This window comes from Garra rufa, chromosome 13 (genome assembly GCF_049309525.1).
Source record: "Garra rufa chromosome 13, GarRuf1.0, whole genome shotgun sequence".
NCBI classification, from domain to species: domain Eukaryota; kingdom Metazoa; phylum Chordata; class Actinopteri; order Cypriniformes; family Cyprinidae; genus Garra; species Garra rufa.
In genome coordinates, this window is record NC_133373.1 from 411,148 (window position 1) to 433,754 (window position 22,607).

At 39.7% G+C, this 22,607-nt stretch overlaps 2 protein-coding genes across 2 annotated transcripts; both read left to right on the top strand.

Annotated features, from left to right (window-relative positions):
- The first annotated feature begins 4,679 nt into the window (after nt 1–4,679).
- olfcb1 (olfactory receptor C family, b1) lies at nt 4,680–12,241 on the top strand. Its single transcript, XM_073816983.1, has 6 exons — nt 4,680–4,864; nt 5,991–6,282; nt 7,269–8,024; nt 8,702–8,905; nt 9,028–9,145; nt 10,214–12,241. The coding sequence occupies exons 1-6, from the start codon at nt 4,680–4,682 to the stop codon at nt 11,323–11,325; spliced, it is 2,667 nt and encodes an 888-aa protein (XP_073673084.1). The 3' UTR covers nt 11,326–12,241.
- Nucleotides 12,242–12,807: 566 nt separating this feature from the next.
- On the top strand, nt 12,808–18,981 carry pcare2 (photoreceptor cilium actin regulator 2). Its single transcript, XM_073816772.1, has 2 exons — nt 12,808–15,761; nt 18,361–18,981. The coding sequence occupies exons 1-2, from the start codon at nt 13,012–13,014 to the stop codon at nt 18,461–18,463; spliced, it is 2,853 nt and encodes a 950-aa protein (XP_073672873.1). The 5' UTR covers nt 12,808–13,011; the 3' UTR covers nt 18,464–18,981.
- Nucleotides 18,982–22,607: the final 3,626 nt, after the last annotated feature.

Here is a 22,607-nt window from a genome sequence, read left to right on the forward strand (position 1 = left end):
GGCCACCGGGAATTCTCCCGGTTCTCCCGATGGCCAGTCCGCCCCTGAAAGGAACCTTTCTTGCGTTTAAGCTCTGAAACTTTAAGACGCGGGGGTTTACCTGGAGAAGCATCCTCTGCCATTTTTAGACTTGCAGACTCTGATTAAAAGACCCGCCCTCCTCACTGGACAGTTAAAAAGCAGAAGGGGTTCAGAAAAAAAATAGCAGCTGGCAGCAGGAAGTACCTGCCATTGACAGCCGGAAGCCAGTTACTGGCCTTCGGAGGGTAGGAGGGACCTGCCACTTGGTGACAGCCAATCAGCATCGATCAACTTGGCAGCAACCAATCATATGCAACTACGACAGACACGAATGGCAGTGTTTGTTGGAGCGGTACATTTTGAAATGAATGATCGGAGTAATGAATAATTGTTGCCTTGTATGTTTGATTTTAACTTTTATGTTAGCGAACGACAATGTAACTGTCTACTATAGTTAATCGTTAATCTTAGTATGTTAGTGGGCTACCATTAACTTAAAAAATTTCGTTTACTATCAAAAATTAACATGATCAAATAATCTGACATCATACAACGCCCCTTACAAAATTTAAAGGCTTTATTAAACAACCGCAACAGTGTTGTTTCTTGAAATATTTCAAATGTAAAACTGAACCTTCATAACACAGTTTAAATTATTACAAAATAAAGGTAATAAGCCCGTGTACTTTTGTAATTCTGTCTTTAATCAGTTTACTGAATTTTTGAATATATATATATATATATATATATATATTGGTCTCTCTATAAAAAAAATTTACACACACACACACACACACACACACACACACACATATATAGTTGTTGTTGTTGTTGTTGTTTTCTTCCCCTCCGAGCGACAGCTGACATCCGGTTTTTGTGGCAGCCACTTTCTGCTGACAACTGCCAATTTTTCGCTGAACCCCCTCTCAATGCAATTCGCCTCGCGCACGCTCGCTCCGCCCATCCGCCAAAAGAATGCAAGACTCGAGAATAGAGGGCCCAGGTGGAGCAGAGAGGCAAAACTGTCCAGTTCAGGACATCATTTACAGGTCAGATACATTTGTAAATAGACTATTGTAGTTTTGTCTTTGTTTACTTAGTTAAGCATTAAACTGCTTGCAAATATTATCAATACCAGTCAGTTTGCTGCAAAATTAACAAAATTACATAACTGTTGTAAAGAGTTGGAACAAATATTCACATTGTTTTATAACAAGTTTAGAGCGAGCTATGGCTAGCAACAATATGGCCCTTACAAAAATTAACCATGTTTTCACTAAAAACCAAAAACCATGGTTACTATAGTTAAACTATGGTAACCACAAATTAACAAAGGGTTTGCTACACTTTTTGGTATTTGTAGTAACATTTTGGTTAAACAAATTGTAATCAAAATGCCAAAAAAAAACAAAAACACGAATACTACTGTACTTTTACCATAGGCCTTTAATTATTTTGTATGGCACCAGCCAACGGATTTAAACTTTTTTATGTGACAATGATAATGGCTCTATATATATATATATATATATATATATTGCCCATGGTTTCAGAATTTATTGTGGGTTTTTGGGATGGCCTGGATGAGTGTGTATGCCCAGTATGCGTCCCTTATTTATTTGTATTAAAAGTGGTAGCCCTAGTTGATGTGCTGCATTCTGATCACGTGTTTGTGCCTCTGTGTTTGCATTATGGATGGTTTAACATGAATGTCTGTTATCTGTTATCTCCGTGTCTGGATGCTGTTGCATCTCAAGTACTTTCACTTTACTTGAACAAAGGCAGTTTATGTTTGACAGTAGCTACTTAAAATCTTGTCAAATAGAATGAAAGTAAATAGTTGAGGCACATTCCTGGCTTGATTTAAGACAATGATAAACTGTTAATGTCACACGCATAGTAAGCCAGCTCTGGTTTGTTTTGTTTTCATGGCTGTTGTTGACTGAGGAATCAAGTGTGTCCAGATTCACTACATTCTTATTTTCTTCTGCTTGTAAAGTACCTGAAAAAAATTAAATCTCATTCCTGGATCCAATCCAAAGACCACTGTTTGTATTACTCTGTGTTAGGGTCATGGGAACATCAATCAGGAAATGAAGACAATCTGTGTTTTATAGAACACAGATTGATTGATCAGATGTATCCCGAAGTCACGGGTCGATGGCTCTGGTAAAGAAGGCCGCTGGCAAAATATGACAGGAACTCAAAGTTCAGACAAGGTTTGAGGTTTTCAAGAACATAAATCTTTCATACAGAACGTCATGCTACCAACTTTATTCTTATGATGTTTGTGCTGAATGAACATGATGAAAATGGGCAAACATTTTCCTGATGTCTGTCTTTATGAAATGATTCGGTTTCTCTTGTAAGGTGTTTCAGACTAAGAAAATTAACATGTGGTGATATTGTCTATGGGTACAGGATTATCAACAGAATTTAATAATGTTTCCATATTAGAATTCAGTTTAGTCATAATTGTGCTGCAGGGTCCTTAGTAATGTGAACACTTATGATAAGAACCTCTCATTTGACATTAACAAATAATTTACTCATCCCCTTGTCATCCAAGATGTTCATGTCTTTCTTTCTTCAGTCGTAAAGAAATAGTTTTTTGAGGAAAACATTTCAGGATTTCTCCATATAGTGGACTTCTATGGTGCCCTGAGTTTGAACTTCCAAAATGCAGTTTAAATGCAGCTTCAAAGGACTCTAAACGATCCCAGATGAGGAAGAAGAGTCTCATCTAGTGAAACGATTGTTGTTTTTTTGTTTCTTTTATTAGAATTTAAATACTTTTTAACCTCAAATACTCGTCTTGTCTCTATCTGTGATGTGCATTAGTAGTCTGTGCATCTCTGGTTCAGTACAGTTAGGGTATGTCGAAAATCTCCCATCTCATTTTCTCCCTCAACTTCAAAAATCATTTAAAAAACGATGTAGGACTATTTTGAAGTTGAGGGAGAAAATGGGAGTTTTTCAACATAACTGTCTTTAACCGGAAAAAAATGAGTTTAGGCAGAGCAAGACAAGACAAGTTTTTGAGGTTAAAAAGTATATCAATTGTATTTTTTATTTTTATTTTTGTTTAATAACCAATCGTTTCACTAGATAAGACACTTCTTCCTTGGCTGGGATCGTTTAGAGTCCTTTGAAGCTGCATTTAAAGGTGTCCTATTATGCTCTTTTACAAAGTCTATATTTTGTTTTGGGGTGCACTAGAACATGCCCTCATGCTTGTTGGTTCGAAAAACGCATTATTTTTCACATCATTTACATTATTACAATAGCTTTCTCCCCAGGCTGGCATAAATGGCTCGATTGATTCGGGTTTGATGAAGGTCTGCCTTCCGAAAAACTAAATGTGTTGTGATTGGTTAGCAGTCCCACTGCGTTGTGATTGGCCAACAGCTTAGACTGCGTTTCAGTCCTGCCACGCTCCTTCACAAAGCAGCAAGTTCCCTGTACAACTGTTAGCGCAAGATAGATTAACGTTAACTTATGTTTTAAATGGATATTTTTCTTACAAAAACACATCAGATTGCTAAAGGAGGCTTTTATTGATATAAAAGCGTATATTAATATAACTCCTATTGCATTCGTTTGAAAAAAGGAAGTCCGACACGGCTACCGGAGCAGTTCGCGCCTACTTTGGTCAATACTTGCGTTTATACCAGCCGCCCTGCAGATCGCTGAAGCATCCCAGAAGCGGCTGTCAATGCTACATCACTAAAGTTAGGCAAATCCCCCACCCGCCAGCGATTAGAATTTCCATAGGCGGGATTTACGTTGTGACATCATAGCTTCCAGAAAACAAACGCTGTAGTCCAAAGAAGCCGTTTGTTGTAATTCTTGAAAAGGTATTTATTTAAAACTAAATATATCCCTTTGGAGTAAACTTTGAGACAACTTTAAAAACAATCGGGCCGAGTTCGTCTGAATGAGGTGGTCTCAGCTCGATTGAAAACGAACTCTGGAGCGGTTCGGTTGAAGTGAGAAAGCAGTCCGATCCAACAGACCGACGAACCCGGCTATATAACAATGTATAATGGGTAATTATAGTTCTGGGAAAAGCAGAAGCTTTGTTGTTCAGCAAATACCTAATGAACCTGTGAATGTCTGTGTGTGGGCATGTCTTTACGACAGCTACAAAAATGCAACAATAAACCTGCAAAGCTGTTGTTGTTCCATCCTGAAGGATGACAGCTGAGCAGAATCCCGGAAAATAACCTGTGGAACTTTGACAAAATGAGAGGACAGTTTACTCGCGCATGACTTGTATCAACACATTCGTTCCATTTAGAAACTTTGCCGTGTGAAAGCAAACCGTACCAAGAATAAAATGCAACATTGTAATCATTTTAAGCCCTGTTTCGGAACAGAGAAATCGATCTACAGATGTGAAAGCACCCTTACTGTAACCTGCAGAATGAGTCCACATTCCTTCACGAATGACAGAAATGTGACTGAGCAGGTGAATTTCTCCGCTTCCCTTTTTCTTTTTCTTTTTTCCACCTCTGGGAAATCTTAGAGAAGCATATCAGAGGTAACGTTCAGACAGTCTCCTCCAAAACCAGCCTGCCAACTCACGTCACCCAAAAAGCAGAACTAGTTTCACAATAAATAGAGCATCGCTACTCTGCCTGCACACATTGATCATGATGAGGTCCTGTGTTCAGGTGTGTGTGCTGGGGCTCATGATGCTGTGGGTCCACTGCCGAAATACCAGCTCTCTCAGCGGAGCCTACTTGGATGGGGACGTTAACTGCGCAATTCTGAGTTCAATTCACTCTAGAGTAATTAACCTTCACAAACGAACTAAACCACAGCCTTTGGTTTGTAGTGGGTGAGTATACACAAAGCTTTCTTTTGTTCTTAATTGCTGCTAAACTCATATGTGCAGCAGAAAAAATGCATCCACTTAACCTAGTTACTGAAATGGAATCCAGGGACATTTAATAGATCAGTGGTCAAAACATAATTGAAACGTTTCTTATCAATGAATTTTAACTGGTTTTAATACAATTCACCAAAAATCATACAATGACAATTAGTAACAGATTAAAACAGTATTGTATTTTTGTTTATGCTTTAGGAAATGCAAAGGTTGGACAAAATAATGTGAATTCCTGGGAAACAGGCAATATTTCATTAAGGTGTTTTACCAGCGTTTGCCTTCATTATAGCTTCAATCTTCTTAGAATAGATTCATACACTTTCTGAACAGTCTCCAGTTGTTTGTCATCTATCAGAACATCTGCCAGCTGTTTCAGAGATGTTGAAGGAAAGATTCAGCTTCTCACTCTTCTCTCTATAAATATTCTTAGAGTTTTGATCAAATTTAAGCCAGGTTTGTCTGACCAGGGAAAATGATGAAGTTCATCTTCAGCTTCAGGTTTTTTGCATTTAGCATTTATATTTTCTAGAATTTCTGTAATTTTTGGCCGCTAAGGTACAAAGTGTTACTTATTCAACACTTTAACATGTCTAAATCATGTACATGTTATTTTGTGGGCTCACATAGATAATGTGACGAAAGTCACCAAATGCACTTGGGGGTTATTTCATATATGTTATATGTGGTTGTGTTGGCAGTAGCAGGTCTCTTGCTCTTCCACAGCGGCAGCATAGCAGATCTATTTCGCCAAGACCAAACATATTAACATTGTCAAGTGCTTACCATGCCAAACTCTCTGAGAGTTGCCATGACAGGAATTATATTAAACCCTATAATAATGGGTGTTCATATTTTTCCCTTCAACCCCTGCAGATATTTACAATAAGAGAGACAAACAAAATATGTGCTGTTGAAGTACTCCAGCACCAGGGTTGTGAACCACTGTTCTAGACTCAGTCTGAACACAGTTTGTGCTTTTTGCAAATGTATTCATATTTCAATTATACTTTGAATGTGCAGTAAAATAGGGATCTCTGGTCACCCTAACTAAGAATTCTTTTTCCTGTTTTACCAGTTTTGATCTGATCGCATTTATGCAATCAGTGAGTGCCATCCACACAATCGAAGAAATCAATAACTCTACATTGCTTCCGGGGGTTAAGCTGGGCTATGAAGTCTGTGATCCTTGTGCATCTCCCACCAAAGCTCTGCACTGTTTGGAACATTTACTGGCTATTGACGGATCTCTGCCGGCCCTCATGGACTACACAGACTTCCGTCCGCCAATAAAAGCACTTCTGGGAGAACAATACTCAGAGTTATCCATCGCTATCGCCAAGCTCCTCAGCCTCTACCTGGTTCCTCAGGTAATTTGTTAACGGTTAAACCAATGTTTACATGAATAATTCACCAAATAATGTCATCTTTTACGTTTGAAATGGCATGACTTTATTCCTTCTCCTTAGATTTTTTTTTAAAGAAATTTCATGCCGCTCTTTTCCACGCTACAAAAGTTCACATTGACTACACCTGTCAAAACAGTAGTCCTGACTTGCACGCTATATTCCACGATGCTTAAAACTTATCTAGGCCCACATCTAGATTTAAAAAAATGCAAGAATATCACTAATAAACACTTATTGTAAACAAAAGTTGGTTTGTCCTTCAGACAACGCTAGTACATGACATTGAAAACATGGAATATAGAACATAAGTCGTAAGGCCAGAGCTGTATAAACCCTGCAAACAAGCCTGCACTGGCCCTTTACTCAATTAGCCCACACTATTAATCTACAATCAATGGATTTATTAAATACACAATTGAAAACATTCAATTCAGGTTAATGCAACATATAGCCAAAAACGTAAATGCACAAAAGTAAAAAAAATAAATAAAAATAAACACAAAATGAAAAAAGCAAACAAAGCAATGCAAGGTTGTAGGATTTCGTCATGTAGTACATCAATGTCCAAACATTGTCCATAGCTAAAGTTGGCTGATAGCAAATGAATAATCCAAACTCTTTGTAATGAAAACATGCCACAGCTATCAAACACCAGACTCTTCCTAACCAGAAACAGTCAGAAATAGTCCAGACTATGGTCCCATGTGGAAAAGAACTTTAAATCCATATTCAAACTGGACCATGATGTGGAGACTTCACCAATAGAGTCCTTCTAAATGCACACATATACACTATCCAAACATAGGCCATGCATACATGTACCATCTCTGCAAAAAACATCAGTAATGTACACTTTTTTTAAATAGGGGTCAAACTCTCTGTAACGCTCACCAGTTAACCAGTCACGGTTTACAGATAACTAAAGCATGAGTTTTATCTGTCAACAGGTCAGCTCCTCATCCTCATCTCCAGTCCTGAGCGACAAACTGCGGTATCCGTCTTTCATGCGCGTGATTCCGAGCGACATCTACCAAGCTCAGGCGCTGGTCAAGCTCATGACTCATTTCTCCTGGAACTGGGTCGGTGTCGTGTACGGAGATGACGACTACGGTAGAGCGGCCTACCAGAGCTTCATGCAAGAGTCGGAGAGAAAAATATGTGCTGACTTTGAGAAAGTGTTGCCACACTACTTGGACCACGTTGATATCGATAAGCACATCAAAGTAGTTGCTCAGACTATACGAAAATCTGAAGCCAAGGTCGTGCTGCTCATTCTGAAGCCGGAGCTGGTGGAGAAGCTTTTCAAGGAGATGATCCAAACCAACACCAGCAGAATTTGGATTGCGAGCGACGCCTGGTCCATGAACCGCTACTTAACAAAGATGAAGGACATCAACAAAGTGGGTCAAATCTTTGGCTTCTCCTTTTCCATTGGAATTACACCAGGGTTGGAAGACTACGTGAAAAACCTAAGGCCAACTCCAGGAGCAAGAAATGACTTTATAGAAGAATACAAGCAGCTGAGATCGAACTGCTCCCTGACGAACTCGACCTGCGCTGTAGATGACTTGCTGAACTCCGTGGACCTGAGAGAGGTCTACAGAGAGAGAGTGGCCATATATGCCTTTGCTCATGGGCTCAGAGCACTCCTGAAATGCAACCAGACCGCCTGCTCTGGAGATACCAACTTCCCACCCTGGCAGGTGAGATTTCTCAAGCCCACACTTGTTCATGTTTGTTCATTGATGCTAATTTATACTATTTATGTGTGTGAGAAATGTATATGTTTAGAAATTAACATAATCTAGATCAGGGTTTCCCAAATGGGGGCTCATGCATTGTTGAGAAACTATTTAGTCACATCAAATGTAAAATTCAGATAATACAGTAAATGAGGCTGCACTATTCTGCCCTACAAAGGCAAAGTGCAGTATCTACACCAACACTGAAACTGAGAAAAATGCCTTTAAAGTTTTTACACCATATATGGCATTAGTTTGGATTTTGTAGTTACTGCAATTTTGACACTCTTGTTTCTCTGAAACGGGACAAAATTGAACCAGGAGACTTTGCCACAAGACAAAACAGTTGTCACAAAGCACATTTTAAGCCTTAACTCAATTTTGACCAAATGTGTAGTTACTGCGCTTTGCCTTTTGGAGGGCAGTATATGATCCACAATATTTAGCAGCGCAAAGTAGTAAAAATCACCTTGAGGATCGGACTGTATAGTGTGAGCACATAAAACCTGAGCCATTTACATCATATGTAATTAACTTGTACAGTGGTATTTAATATAAACGTTGCTGAAATAAAGAGTTCTTGTAACAACCATGAACAACAAATTCTTTCAATCTCATGAACGTATGCTTTTTTGCAGCTAGTGGAAAGCATGCGCAGTGTGAATTTCACCCTTGATGGCAACACATATTCCTTTGATGAAAACGGTGACTTTAAGGATGGTTACGACCTCATAATGTGGAAGGAAAGCCATAATGAACGCATTATTGAAGTTGTGGGAAAATTCCTCTTGAAAAATGGAGATGTGGAGATCCTCAGTCAGTTCCAGTGGATCAATAACACAGTGAGTTGTGCCATCTTCAATTCCTGCTATTCGACCGACCGCCACAAGTAAACAGTTGATAATCATTGTCCACAGTTGCAATGTCTTCTTTAACCATTTAAAGCACACCTTTTATCCTCCAGCTCTCCAAGTCCAAGTGCTCAGAGTCCTGCCCACCTGGTACTGCGAAGAACCAGTCGAAGATCCCCTGTTGCTACAACTGCGTTCAGTGTGGTGAAGGAAATTATACTGATGATTGGGGTAATTACAATTCATGTTCCGTTGTTGCTTTTTTCTTTTGTTTCACATCTGCAAATTATAAACATACAGAGAACACATCAAAGACCCATTTTCATCCCAAACGGGCCAAGAGAGAAAGTGGTTCTCTAGGAACCACCATGTTGGCTAGTTCCTAGAGCTGAGTTCCTAGAACTAGCAAAACCAATCACAATATCCAAAACCAATCCGCCATATCGGAATTCCCGTTATTACGAGATTCCAACTTGTAAAAAACGTTCTTGTCCTCGTAGAACTTGTAATTACAGCTTGTGAACTGGGAGTCTTCTGAGAGCTACAACTTGTACCCCATGACCAACGTAGGCTCTGTTTAGGCGTTGATAGCGTTGCCATAGAAAAAGCACAATTCAGAGGACGTGAACAATTCCGAGAAGAACGTCAAATGTTGTCATCTCGAAATTATGGTAATTACGATAAGGCGTGAATGCAGCGTAACATTATCACATGAGAAGCAAGGGAACAAGGAACATAACTGTGACCATACAAAATACAATATCTAAAACTAAATGACAAAAAGCTGGTCATTATGGTGAAAAAAACCCTGAACCCCAATGTAAAGCTGATGACTAATTATTCCACTGCATACTGAATTCATGTATAGATGAACATTAAACATTAGAGCATAAGTTGTTATTTTTAAATGAGAGGACAGACAGTGAGAAGTCATTCAAGACACTGATCCATCTAGAGAAGGGGTGCCCAAATTGGTCCTGGAGGGCTTGTCATGACACATCTGCCAGGAAGTTTCTAGTATGCCATGTAAGAGCTGGATTAGCTGGTTCAGGTGTGTCTAATTGGGGTTGGAGGTAAAGTTTGGGAGTCTCTAGACAGATATCAGACAACTGAACAACGCCAATGTCCAATCACAATTAAGAATTCCAGAGAGATGAGTAACAAGCCCTAATATTACATACTTCCAATTTCGGTACCAGTAATACCAGTGTTAAAGAACAAACCTCATTCAGATAGCATTATATATTCTGCATTTCTAGTGCAAATCTAATGACTGAACGCATGTTTTGTATTTTTCAGATCAGCCTGAATGCCTGAAATGTCCTGACGGATTGTGGACGAATAAGGGAGACCGTAAATGTATGCCATTCCAGGAGAGGTATCTGGAATGGACTAACAGTTATCCCATAGCTCTGTTATCGGCTACAGCAATAGGTTTGGTTCTAGTGTTGACTTCACTCATCATTTTCTATGTGCACAGAAACACAGTAGTGATCAAAAAGGCAGACAATAATATGTCTAATTGCATGTTACTGGGGTTGACGCTCAGCTTTGTCAGCGTAATCATGTTCATCGGCAGGCCGAACCCGCACCTGTGTCGAGCGCAGCAGGCCGTGTACGGTCTCGGCTTTACTCTGTGCGTTTCATGCATACTGGTTAAAGCCTACCGCACTTTCATGGCCTTCATGGCCTTAGATCCGGGCAAGCAGCATAAGCTTAAAAAACTCTACAAGCCTTTCATCACTTTGGTCCTGCTTACCGGTGGTCAAGGTATCATCCTATTGTTCTGGCTGGTTTTCAAGTCTCCTTTCCCAGATTTAAAATGGCCTGACACCGGCATGATAAAATACGTCGTCTGTGACGAAGGCACAATTGTAGGTTTTGTGGTGATGCATGGTTACATAGCTCTGCTGGCCTTTATTTGTTTCTTTCTTGCTTTCAAGGGTAGAAAAGTCCCCCATGATTTCAATGAGACTGGTGTCATCATCTTCAGCATGTTGATTCATCTGTTTGTCTGGCTGTGCTTTATTCCCATTTACATTGACAGAAACAAGACCGATCAGAGGCACATTGTTCAAGCTTCAGCCATCCTGGCCTCCAACTATGGCATAATGTTTTGTCATTTTCTCCCAAAGTGCTATATAGTCCTGTGGGAACTGTCAGAGAACTCGAGGGCCTCAATCATAGGCAGGTTGGCGAGACGCATTCGAGATGACACGGCCAATGCAAACATTAATGTGTTAAATGAAGCCGGTGGAATCCCTCCAGACTCGGTGATAGAGATTAGCACAGTTTCTAAAGATGTTTCCAGTACTACAAAGATTATGGACCTGTTCGATACAGATAGAGGCAGTATAAACCCAACCGTGTCCCACCATGCCAAGCTGAGACAAAGACACACTACTCAATAAAAATAAAGGGGATGTCTTGCATTCTTCCAGAAACTGAACTAAACTGAAATTTACAAGTAGCAAACAAATGCTTCCGGTCCAGAACAGTGATGACATAAACCAGATTTTTCATCTCGTCTACACTGTAAATGTACCAATACTGTGCTTTGATGACTATCTTTTTATACATATAACAGAGTCTCTGCATTTATGAATTGGTGTACTAAATGTAATGGTGTAATGGTGTATAAATTGATTCAGATGTTATTGGAAACATGGAAAAAGCAATACTTGGTGCACTGGTGATAACTCTGAGAAGGGCTTCCAGAAATCCTTGTTTTTGATTCATATTGTCCTTAGATGTGCATATTAAAAGAAGTATTTAAATTAAATAAAAAAGGGGGATATAGGGCTCTTCGTAGCATCCATATTACCCCAGATTAGCGTGACACAACATCAGCTCCTAATTAAATACAGAATAAATGTAAAAATTTTAGTCATTACATTTTAAGATTTGCATCGGCCAGACCCTCCCTATATTTCAGAATTATTGTCTCCAGACATATAATCAAGGTCTTTACCATCACCAAATCAGAAATTGTTGTTCATTTCAAGGTCTAAAGTAGAAACTAAGGGAGGTTGAGCATTTGCTGTTTTGGCACCTAGTTTTTGGAACAACCTTCAAAGAAGTTTGAGATCAGCTCAGTCCAAAGCCAGTTTTAAGAAACCTTTAAAAACCCTTTTGTATACATTGGCTTTTACTTAATCTTATTTAGATTGTCTCTCTTTTTGCTATGTGAATGATTGTATGGTTATGTTTTTGTCATCATATTAATTTACCTTTTGTATTGATCATTATTAGTCTTTATTATGTAAAGCACTATGTGCCAAATTTTCTTGCATGTAATCACAAAAATAATAAACCCAACTCAAACCACTTTTGCTTTCTCTGGTCCATGGCACAGAAATTACACACCTTTTCTGTAGTTTGGTTACACTTAATAAACAATAAAAACTGATTTGAGCTTTGAACTTTAACGTTGTTATCAGTGTCTGCTGGATAAATCTGGCCGGTTGGAATCCTTGCCTTTGCTGGCAGATTGCAGACTTTACTGGCAGAAGACCAGGGGGGATTTCAGTCAGAAGTAAACATCTAGAAATACACCAGCTCCAAGCCACACTGAACCTAATTTAACCTGTACTTCTTTGTCGAAAACACAATAACAAAATTTAAACAGTCACTTAAACGAAATTGTAACCACTGTAGAAAACACTAAAATCACTTCACATTTTTATAATCTATTTTGATGATAACACTCACATACAGATAATTAAATCAGAATTCACCAGGAGTAAAAAGAAAAGAAGACAAGGTAACCAGCAGGGTATCTTATTAGTGAGATGAGCTTATGGTCTTACGTATGCGCTTTAATCCTGTAGCGTGACCATATGTGCATGTGGGAATGACTGGAAGCTTCCGTCCTGTTTCTCAGTCTTGGGCTCTCCATGGCACACAAAACACCAGCTGGGCATCGGTAAATCTTGATTGAAATGAAGACAGGAACTGTGGACTGAGACAGTTAAGGATTTTGAAGACAGCAGAGAACAACTGGTATGGTGCGTAAACAAGAACCAAGTTGAGGATTCCTGACACTTTAAACCTGCGGCCAATAAAATTGATCAAAAGGAAAAGGTTTTCTCATCACCATGGGCTGCTCTCCCTCTAAAGGTCAACTCTTCGCTAAAAAAGCTACACTGTCTGAATCACCAGAAAACAAGAAAAATGCAAACCTTCTTTCTGATAAAGCGGAGATAAGCACAGCTTCTGAAGAACTAGCAGCAACAGAGATACCAGAAAATGAAAAATATGCACAAGGTAAGAGATCCTCAATAGTTGATGTAGTTTGTGATGCCACTGTGACCATCAAAGAAGACGCTACTGATAAGATACTAGATGTGGTTCGCTCTCAGGATGGACAAAGTGCACAAGAGGGTCTCTTAGAAAACCAGAAAGAAGGAACTGAGGAGATACGGACAAAAGTTAAGCAAGGAAAGCGGAGGAAGCTAAGAAAACATAGACTGAGAAAAAATTCCTATGCGCAGTCAAAAGCAGAGTTCATACTGAAAGCCCACCAGGCAGCCTATGCGTACCTGAACCTCAGCATATCAAAATATGAGTCTCTTTTAGGGCTCTTGAGCCAGGCTGCTCAGACCCATGTCTCTGTACAGACCACAGTAGCATCAGTAGTCTTGCATTATGAAGAGATTAACCAGGCTTTGGAAGAAATGGCTGCTGAGGGCGAGCAGCTGCTGAGGGAACATGGACACAACTTGACATGGCCTGCTTTACTTAAAGACTATCCACCTACAACAACCAAAGCCACCAATGAACCAAACGTCTCCCAGCTTCCTTCTGAACTGCTGCAGCAGATGCTTCTTCACTCCTCAGCTAAAATGATCTCCGTGGGAGACTCTGTGAAATGCCTGAGTGACTCAGCCTTACAGGAACTAGCTGACTACTATGGGTCTCTATCTCAGCTACTGGGAGAGAAGCTGCTGGCTAAGCATGTGGCAGAGGAGCGCTTGAAGATTGTTTTGTCCCATGTGGAAGCTGCAGCTCTTAGGAAACCAAGTCCAGAAGATTCTGCACTTCATAGTGAAGACAGTGGCATAGGTGCAGACAACGAGTGTCAGAACGGCTCAGAGAATCTACGACGGAATAGAGGGAGCTCTGGATCAGCAAACACTAGAATAACATCTGTCCTGACCACCAGTTGCTCTCCAGATCAGCCGTTCCTCAACGCCAATGAAGAGGTTACAGATAATGATGATGATGATGACAATGATGAAGATGAAGATGAGGATGGAGACCTTGAGAATGAAGTTAGTGGTAAAGATGAGCAAGGTAGAGCAATGTGTGAGCCTTCTAAACCAGACTCAGTTCTGGCTAGTCTACAAAAGCAAGAGCAAGTCAAGACCAGCAACTTAAAAAGGAAACCCAGACGGCCCAAAACTGCAGACAGTACCTTTCATGTGAAACCAAAGTACCGCCATTTAAGGGGACCAAAGCGCTCACAATCCGCCGAGTGTTTGTGCAGCAAAGCAGAAGGATCAGATCCTAATCAGCAACAAGGAACCCCAAGGAACAAGCAAACGCCTCACTGGAGGAGAAAAAATTATTTGCCAGAAGAAACTGTACATGGGGGTCATGTTTGGCCCAAGATTAGAAGAGGTTCATCAGGAGGACAGTGCACAGCCAGGTACTACGGCCTCCAGTATGGCAGCAAAGGGCCTTTTAGGGCAATACCACCTAGCTCTCCTCCGACGTTTACTCCAGAACCACCTGGGCGAAACGCTGTCAAGAGGCTTATTAATACTTTTAGCCAAGGGGTGGAGGATACTTCAAGACAAAGTCCTTTAGACCAAAAACCCATAAGAGTCAGGGGCAACAGGAAATGCACTCTCCCACTTCTGCAGAACAGCAGAGGAGCTCTTACCACCAGTGGAAATGTCAAGAGAAGCATCCATCCGCTTGAACCTAGATTGGCCGACAGACCTGAGCAACTGGATATAGACAGTCTCCCACCTCCACCCCCAGAGATGCTCATGGACAACTCATTTGAAAGTAGTTCAGGGTTGCACACTGAGGAGAGGACTCATGATTTACCGTGCAGAGGGCAACGACAAAGAGAGACTGTGCTCTCCAACCGGGCAAGCGTGCAGCGAGGCTCCATGAGCTTCTCAGCTGCTCATCCGGTGAGGCAAGATGCTTTGGCAGGTTCCCGCATTGAAGAAGAATACAAAAAAGTGACTGAGGTGGATTCTGAAAGAGATGCAGCACACACCCTTGACCAGAAATTTGGAAAAGTTGTTCATCTGCCTGCTGAGTCTTCTGCCAAAACCGCCCCGGCTAATGCAGGTTTGCACGGTTCCACGCCTTATCAAGAATGTGAAAACCACAATGAGGGCGAGACTGCAACTATGCAAGCCAAAAGTGTTCCTCCAACAACTCCACCTGTGTCGAGGGCACGGCTTCCACCCTCCTGTCCCATTGTGCACCACGCAGTGCCAAGACCTCCATCCACATCCTGCCCCAGTAGTGGGAAGTGGACTCCATCCACAGCATCTGCCGCCTCTAGTATGCACAGATGTGCAATGGCTGAAGAAAACAGCCTTACTGCTTCCGGGTCACAATCATTCTTTGAAGCCCGGGCCGTGTTCTGTCAGGAGAACAAATCACTTTCTCAAACGCTGGCACGTTCATGTACGTCTACATTGCCTCGGCCGTGGGGAGAACCTGCCAGAGGAAGACTGCCATCTACTCGTCTTCAACCTTCTTTAATTGGACACAGTCCATCGGGTCAAAGTTCATCCCACAGTGAGCAGGCACAGTCATTGCCTAATACCAAACAACAACAGGGCCAAGACAATGACGACACATCTTTGACCAATGAGGGGTGAGTATCTCAGAGTCACTGCATGAGAGAGCATATACAGCAGTTGTTTGACATGATACAGATCTGAATACTTCAAAGATTTAGTGATCTAGGTGACCTATAAAAAAGATATCAGATGCACCTGATGCAAACCCAGTCAAAGAGCCTGTTAAATCAGTTTTTGTCTTATCTTTTTAACCTGATTCGCCTTCATCAACACTTGTGGTTTTGATTAGTCTTAAAGTAACACTCCACTATTTTTGGAAATAGGCTCATTCTCCAACTCTCCTCGAGTTAATAAGTTGAGTTTTACCGTTTTGAAATCCATTCTGGCAATATCACTTTTAGCATAGCTTAGCATAGATCATTGAATCCTATTAGACCAATAGCATCACGTTCAAAAATGACCAATGAGTTTCGATATTTGTCTTGTTTAAAACTTGACTCCTCTATAGTTATATTTTGTACTAAGACCATGGCCGAAGCAGGCGCAGTAATATCACACAGCACAACAACGTGACCAACTGTATGCACAGGGAGCGTTCCTCGTTGGAAGTTACGCAGCTGGGAACTAATTTCAGGCGCTGCGTGATATTACTGCGCCTGCTTTGGTCATAATACTGCAGCAAACTTCCTTGACTATTACGCCGGAATGGGAGTGTAGTTCCTAATCATATCGGCCTAGAAAATCTCATCTTTACATTTTCCGCTGGTCTTAGTACACGATATAACTACAGAAGAGTCAAGTTTTAAATAGGACAAATACCGAAACTCGTTGCTATTGGTCTAATAGGATTAATAGTGATATCGCCAGAACAGGAGAACGGCTGAATGGATTTCAAAACGGTAAACTCAACTTATTAACTCGGGGGGAGTTGGAGAATGAGCCTATATTTCCAAAAAAAGTGGAATATTTAAAAAAGTTAAAAAAGTTAATCAAAAGTATCCTAAGATAAGAACAGGTATTGTTTCGGTTTTAGGACAACTTTGATGAAAGGTTTTGATCTACTTCAAAGGTTGACTATAGTTAATATATCATCTACCTGTTTATAGTGAGATCTCAGTAAACAAACACTCATCTACTTCCTCAGTGTTGGGGTTTCTCGTTGAACTGGATTGCATATTTGTCATTGAGAAAATTCCGACTGTCTTGCCATACAACTGATTTCATCACCCCATCGCAATGTTAAGAATTTGCCGTAACCATCAACCATTCACTATCACTTTGGGTCATTAAAAATAGTTCATAAGAAATGAAAGCATTTGCCATAGGCAGAAATAAATGTACCTACAGTGCTCAAAAAACAGTTTCTATTCATAAAACAAAATGTGTGGAAACTCAAGTAATTTTAATTATTCTACGATCATTTCTGGACTGTATACTCCAATGATTAATGTGCGTAAATATAAGTACTTTTTTGATTGGTGTCTTTTATCATTTTACAGCACTAGAAGCTCTTGTAGCTTAAAACATGTTTTACTGAAAATGTCACTCTGTGTTATGTTGATAGTGTTTTACATTTACATTTGGTTTCATGGACAATGACCCATCATGAACACACTTTGAACAGAGGCGGACAGTAGCCTAATGAACTATTTTTACTTTTCAGGTGTTCAGAGTGTTCTTCTTTAGAAAACTTTACTTCACAACATTCAAAACATAATATCGTACATACGCTTCATACTTAATTGCATTAGAAATCTAGTACTTTCTTACTTTTACTCATGTAAAAGTAATTCAAAGATTTACTTGAATACAAGAAAGTACTACATTTTAATGTTCTTTTAATGTTCTTCAGTAAAATGAAATGTATGTGCAGTAAAAAGTACGATATTATGCTTTGGAATGTAGTGAAGTAAAAGTTTTCCAAAGAAAAACATTTAAATTTACTTGAGTATAGTAAAAATACTTCATTACTGTCCGCTTCTGACTTTGTAGAGTTGATCATTTCTTGGTCTGACAACATCAGGTCTCTGACGAATAAAAAATTGTAATTGCATGTAAACCATTAAACTTGAGTCAGTCAAGGGGAAACACCTGCAGAAACCCAGAGGAACTGGAAGAACCTGTTAGGATTGGAATCCTCATAATAGTAGGTTACAACAGGAGCAGGTCAACAACAACAGGCTCTCTGAGATGACAAGAAAAAGAAAAATGATGGGGAGTTTAAAATGAGAGGGGAATTGCTTACATGTTTATTTCACCACTCCTAAATCGTATTTGACAGAGAAGGTCTGAAATAAAGGGTTTTGAGTGTGGAGAACTGGACCTGGGTTTTTCCCTTTCTGGTGTTAATCTCATCAGCAGTAAATCAGAGTGAGGCTCAGCACAATCCCTGTAGATAAGCATCTGTGCACCTGTAGCCCTGAGCTGTGAGATCCACTGACTCACCTGTCCTGATGGCCTACATTCAGAGGAGATATCGCTAATAATATATACTCTACATCTTAAACTATTTTAATAACCCTCAGATTTCAATGCTGTTTGTAGACAGAAAACGCTTTGACAGATAAGTGTCATTGTTTCTAAAAGAGCTTTATAACACCATTTGGTTTTGGTTTGATTCCTTCCGTGAGTTTTATTTATTTTTTTACTATATTTCTTTGGTGTTTTTCACAGGACAAACCCAGCGTCCGCAAGAGCAGACGGCAGCGGCACAGACCCGTCCTCCGCTGATCCGAACCAGCACAGCGGGTTTGTGGGTGAGGAGATTACAGATTAGCTGGATTAAGGCCTTTTCTCTCTCCTGAGATCTCTAACATGGATATACATGGAAACATTTCCAATAAATATAAACACTGTGATGCTTAAAAGAGCTTAGAGGGTTAAAAAAACACCTGTCTGTTTATATCTGTTACTGTGTCTCTACTTAATCTGTTATTTACGTTCATTTACTTTTCTATGTGTAGCGTGATCTTCTTTTTAAAGGATAATTAAATCCAAACTGAGTTTTCTTTTTGTATCCAGTAATCAGTTCGTCTGAAACCAGGCTCCTATCATACTCTCACCCTCTTACTGTTACCAATTGTTAGAAATATCTAATGGTGAATTATTAAAATATCATTGTTTTTTTAATTAGTCCTACTGTATACATAAACTCATAAACTGTGTATTTGTGGTCATAGTCGTAACAGTGATTATGCATTCATTTCATTAGAAAGTCATCTGAACGATCAGATTTCTGCATGAACTGATTTTAAAATGTGATCTGACACTACAAATAAAGAAGGTTTACACTCACACACTTTTGCACGGTTTGATTTAGCCAATCATGAAATAAATACACAATTTACTAGCTGAGGTCAAAGAAACTCAACAAGAAAATTCTTTCATTATTTAGTTTTAAAACTGTATGCAATTGTTGTTGCTTTTTCCTGTACAACACAAAAGGAGAACCAGAAAAATCTTATTTTTGGTGAGTGGAAGACCAGCTCTGATGAACACTAGAAATGAAACAGTGCCTCCTAAAGGACAGCAGAGAGAAACACCAAATGCTGTGAGAAGGTTAACTGTTTACATAGAAGAAAATATACATTTTTAATAAATGTGACCCTGGAGCACAAAACCAGTCTTAAGTAGCACAGGTATATTTGTATCAATAGCCAACAATACATTGCATGGGACAAAATTATACATTTTACTTTTACGCCAAAAATCATTAGCAGATTAAGTAAAGATCATGTTCCATTAAGATATTTTGTAAATGTTCTACTGTAAATATTTCAAAACTTAATTTTACATTATATTCATTGCTAAGAACGTCAATTGGACAACTTTAAAGGTGATTTTCTCAACATTTAGATTTTTCTGCACCCTTGTATTCCAGATTTTCAATATCTCAACCCAATATTGTCCTATCCTAACAAACCATACATTAATGGAAACCTTGTTTATCAATGATATATAAATCTCAATGTCATAAAATTGACCCTTGTGACTGGTTTTGAGGTATAGAGCCACATATATATTGTCTTTTGCAAATGCTCTCTTTTATGAAGCAACATAAAATCACTTAAACTAATAATATGTCCGTCAAGAATGATCTAAGTTTCATGTGCACTTGTTTGATTCAGCACACTTCAGCTGAAACTATCAAAGCACTTTTAGTTTATATTAAAACGTATCACTTTACTGCATTTGTCAGGCCAAAGATCTCTTCTGGAAGGCTGATGTGAACAAATAAATACTCTCATAAGGTGTTCATTGAGAGTGTGATACACAAGTCCTAAAACAGTGAAGCCAAAACAGTTCAAGCTGCAGTACAGCTCATAAACCCCACTCTCTCCATGTAGATGAATAGGACATAAGCCTATATATATATATATATATGTATATAAAGATGGTCTAAGTGGTTCTTATCAGACTGATGTATGTTCAAGTGTTTATTTTCCTAATAAGTTTGCTTGTAATTAGCCATTTGATGCTATAACTGATATTGATGATATACAGGGTATATATTTTTCTCTGAATACTGTTATTTGGGACATTTAATCCTCATACTGAGTCTGACTCCCTCAAAATAGCTCAGAACCAAAACAGGACAGAAGATGTCACGTGGGACCTCTTACTTTTCTCTGCGCTGTTGTTATTGGATCACAGTTTTAAACGATAATAATTGTGCGTAGAACGCTGGAGCGCGTGTTTATACTCATACTGTATACCATATCTGTGCGATTATTACTAACTAAAAGATGATAAATATTAGCGCAGACTGAATATAAGACGACAGAACTCGTGTTGACGATGTTTGATGGAGTTATTCGGTTTTCTGTGTCGTTGGTGAGCGGCGGTGTTGATTCCAGCCGCTAGAGCGCGCTGCGCGTTCCACTTTCAGAGACGCACATCAACATCCGGGTCACGACCACATCGGTCAGTATAGCTCCAGAAAATGTCCAGCATCAAAACAGCAGCGGTTTTTAATTAAGATCCGCCGCGTTTCCTGCGATCAGACCGTCGGGTGATTGATAATCTGGAGCGATATTGAGTCGGAGATCAGCAGAAGAGCGAGCGGCTGGAGTCAGGCGCACCTGCTGCTGGTATGATGATCATCTCCTCACAAACACAAACACTCTTCATTGTCGATGTCGTGATCAGTGAGTGTGCTAACGTTAATCGCTGATGCGTCACTCTCCAGATGCGCGTGCGTGTGTGAGGCGATGAGCAGCAACAGTCATCCTCTGCGGCCGCTGAGCTCGGTGTCGGAGATCGATCATGTGCACCTGTTGTCGGAGCAGATGGGCTCGCTGGTGTCGGGACAGGAGTACAGTGACGTCACCTTCGTGGTGGAGCACAAGCGCTTTCCCGCGCATCGCGTCATTCTGGCGGCAAGATGCCACTACTTCAGGTGACCCTCACTGACACACATTATGTCTCCTCTTAGCTCCACTTACAATGTAAGGCAGTGTTTTGTACCCAGAAAACAGTCATAACAGAGCATCTCGCAGCCTCCTTCTGACCCTGAGGCGAATAATGGCAACCCTCGCTCCCATCACCCACCCTTACTGTCATTTATACCGACCTCAAATGATGAATTACTCGATTTATCAGCTTGAAGCAATAGATTAAAACCCTGTCATTTACTCACATTCATATCGTTCATGACTATTGGTAGTTTGTGCCGAATGTAGTCTGTCTGGCCGCAGCAGTGTTGCCAGATTGGAAATGTCCAAGTATCGTACCAGAAGCTCAAAATTATCGTATTTGGGAGAAAATTATCGTATTTTAGTCAAACGTTCAAAATAAAGATATTTATCTACATGTTACAGCTATTTCTCCTTTTTAGCACTCATTTTCTATACCTTATTGCAATGCTAAACGAATTATCTTACCCGAGTCAAACGTTCAAAATACAGCTATTAATCTAGATGTTACAGCTATTTATCCTTTTCAGCACTCATTTTCTATACTTTATTGTTAAACTAACAACCTCAGTTTTGAAACAACTGACCTAAGTACGACAGGAACGTTAACTTGTGCTTGTGAGAGAGAGCCATTCTCCAAGATGATTGGTTGAGAAGACGTAAGATTGGATGAAAGGCATGCGTAACGCACGTTCACGTCTCCTCACAATCATGAAGGTAGACGTAGTATCCACACAGCTAGATCTTTGAGAATAGAAGCTCTTATAATTACAACGACCATGGTGTCACAAAATTCTGAAATTATCGTACATTGTGGTATTATTGATCGTACATCGTACAGAGGTCAAAATTATGGTACAAATACGATAATTATCGTACGTCTGGCAACACTGGGCCGCAGCGGGATTCCGATCACGTGTGACTCAATGACACGCCCACTTTCAGATTTTAAGGAGCTGACAAATAATTTTAATTTAGTCTTAATAATGCAAATTACCCACATAGTACTTATAGCTGATGTTGTAGTAGATGCACTCTTTAAAAAATGTCCTTACAGTCCATGATGCTTTTTGGGAGCAACTTCCATTAGGTTTACTATGCAGTAATAAGCATTTTCAATAACTAGGTACAATGATGTGAAATTATTCTACTCACTCTTCAACCGTCCAACATTAAAGGATTAGTTCACTTCCAGAACAAATGTACAGATAAAGTACTCACCCCCTTGTCATCCAAGATGTTCATGTCTTTCTTTCTTCAGTCGTAAAGAAATTTTGTTTTTTAAGGGAAAAAAATGGTGCCCTGAGTTTGAGCTTCCAAAATACAGTTTAAATGCAGCTTCAAAGGACTCTAAACGATCCCAGCTGAGAAAGAAGAGTCTTCTCTAGCGAAACGATTCGTTATTTTCTAAATAAAAAATGTTTATACCTTATAAATTTTTTAACCTCAAATGCTCATCTTGTCTAGCTATGTGTGCATTTCGGTTCAAGACAGTGAGGGTATGTC

Coding starts and splice junctions, on each gene's coding strand:
- olfcb1 (XM_073816983.1), top strand. CDS start 4,680: ATGAGGTCCTGTGTTCAGGTGTGTGTGCTGGGGCTCATGATGCTGTGG. Junction 6,283..7,268: donor GCCTCTACCTGGTTCCTCAG/GTAATTTGTTAA, acceptor ATCTGTCAACAG/GTCAGCTCCTCATCCTCATC. Junction 8,025..8,701: donor CCAACTTCCCACCCTGGCAG/GTGAGATTTCTC, acceptor GCTTTTTTGCAG/CTAGTGGAAAGCATGCGCAG.
- pcare2 (XM_073816772.1), top strand. CDS start 13,012: ATGGGCTGCTCTCCCTCTAAAGGTCAACTCTTCGCTAAAAAAGCTACA. Junction 15,762..18,360: donor ACATCTTTGACCAATGAGGG/GTGAGTATCTCA, acceptor TGTTTTTCACAG/GACAAACCCAGCGTCCGCAA.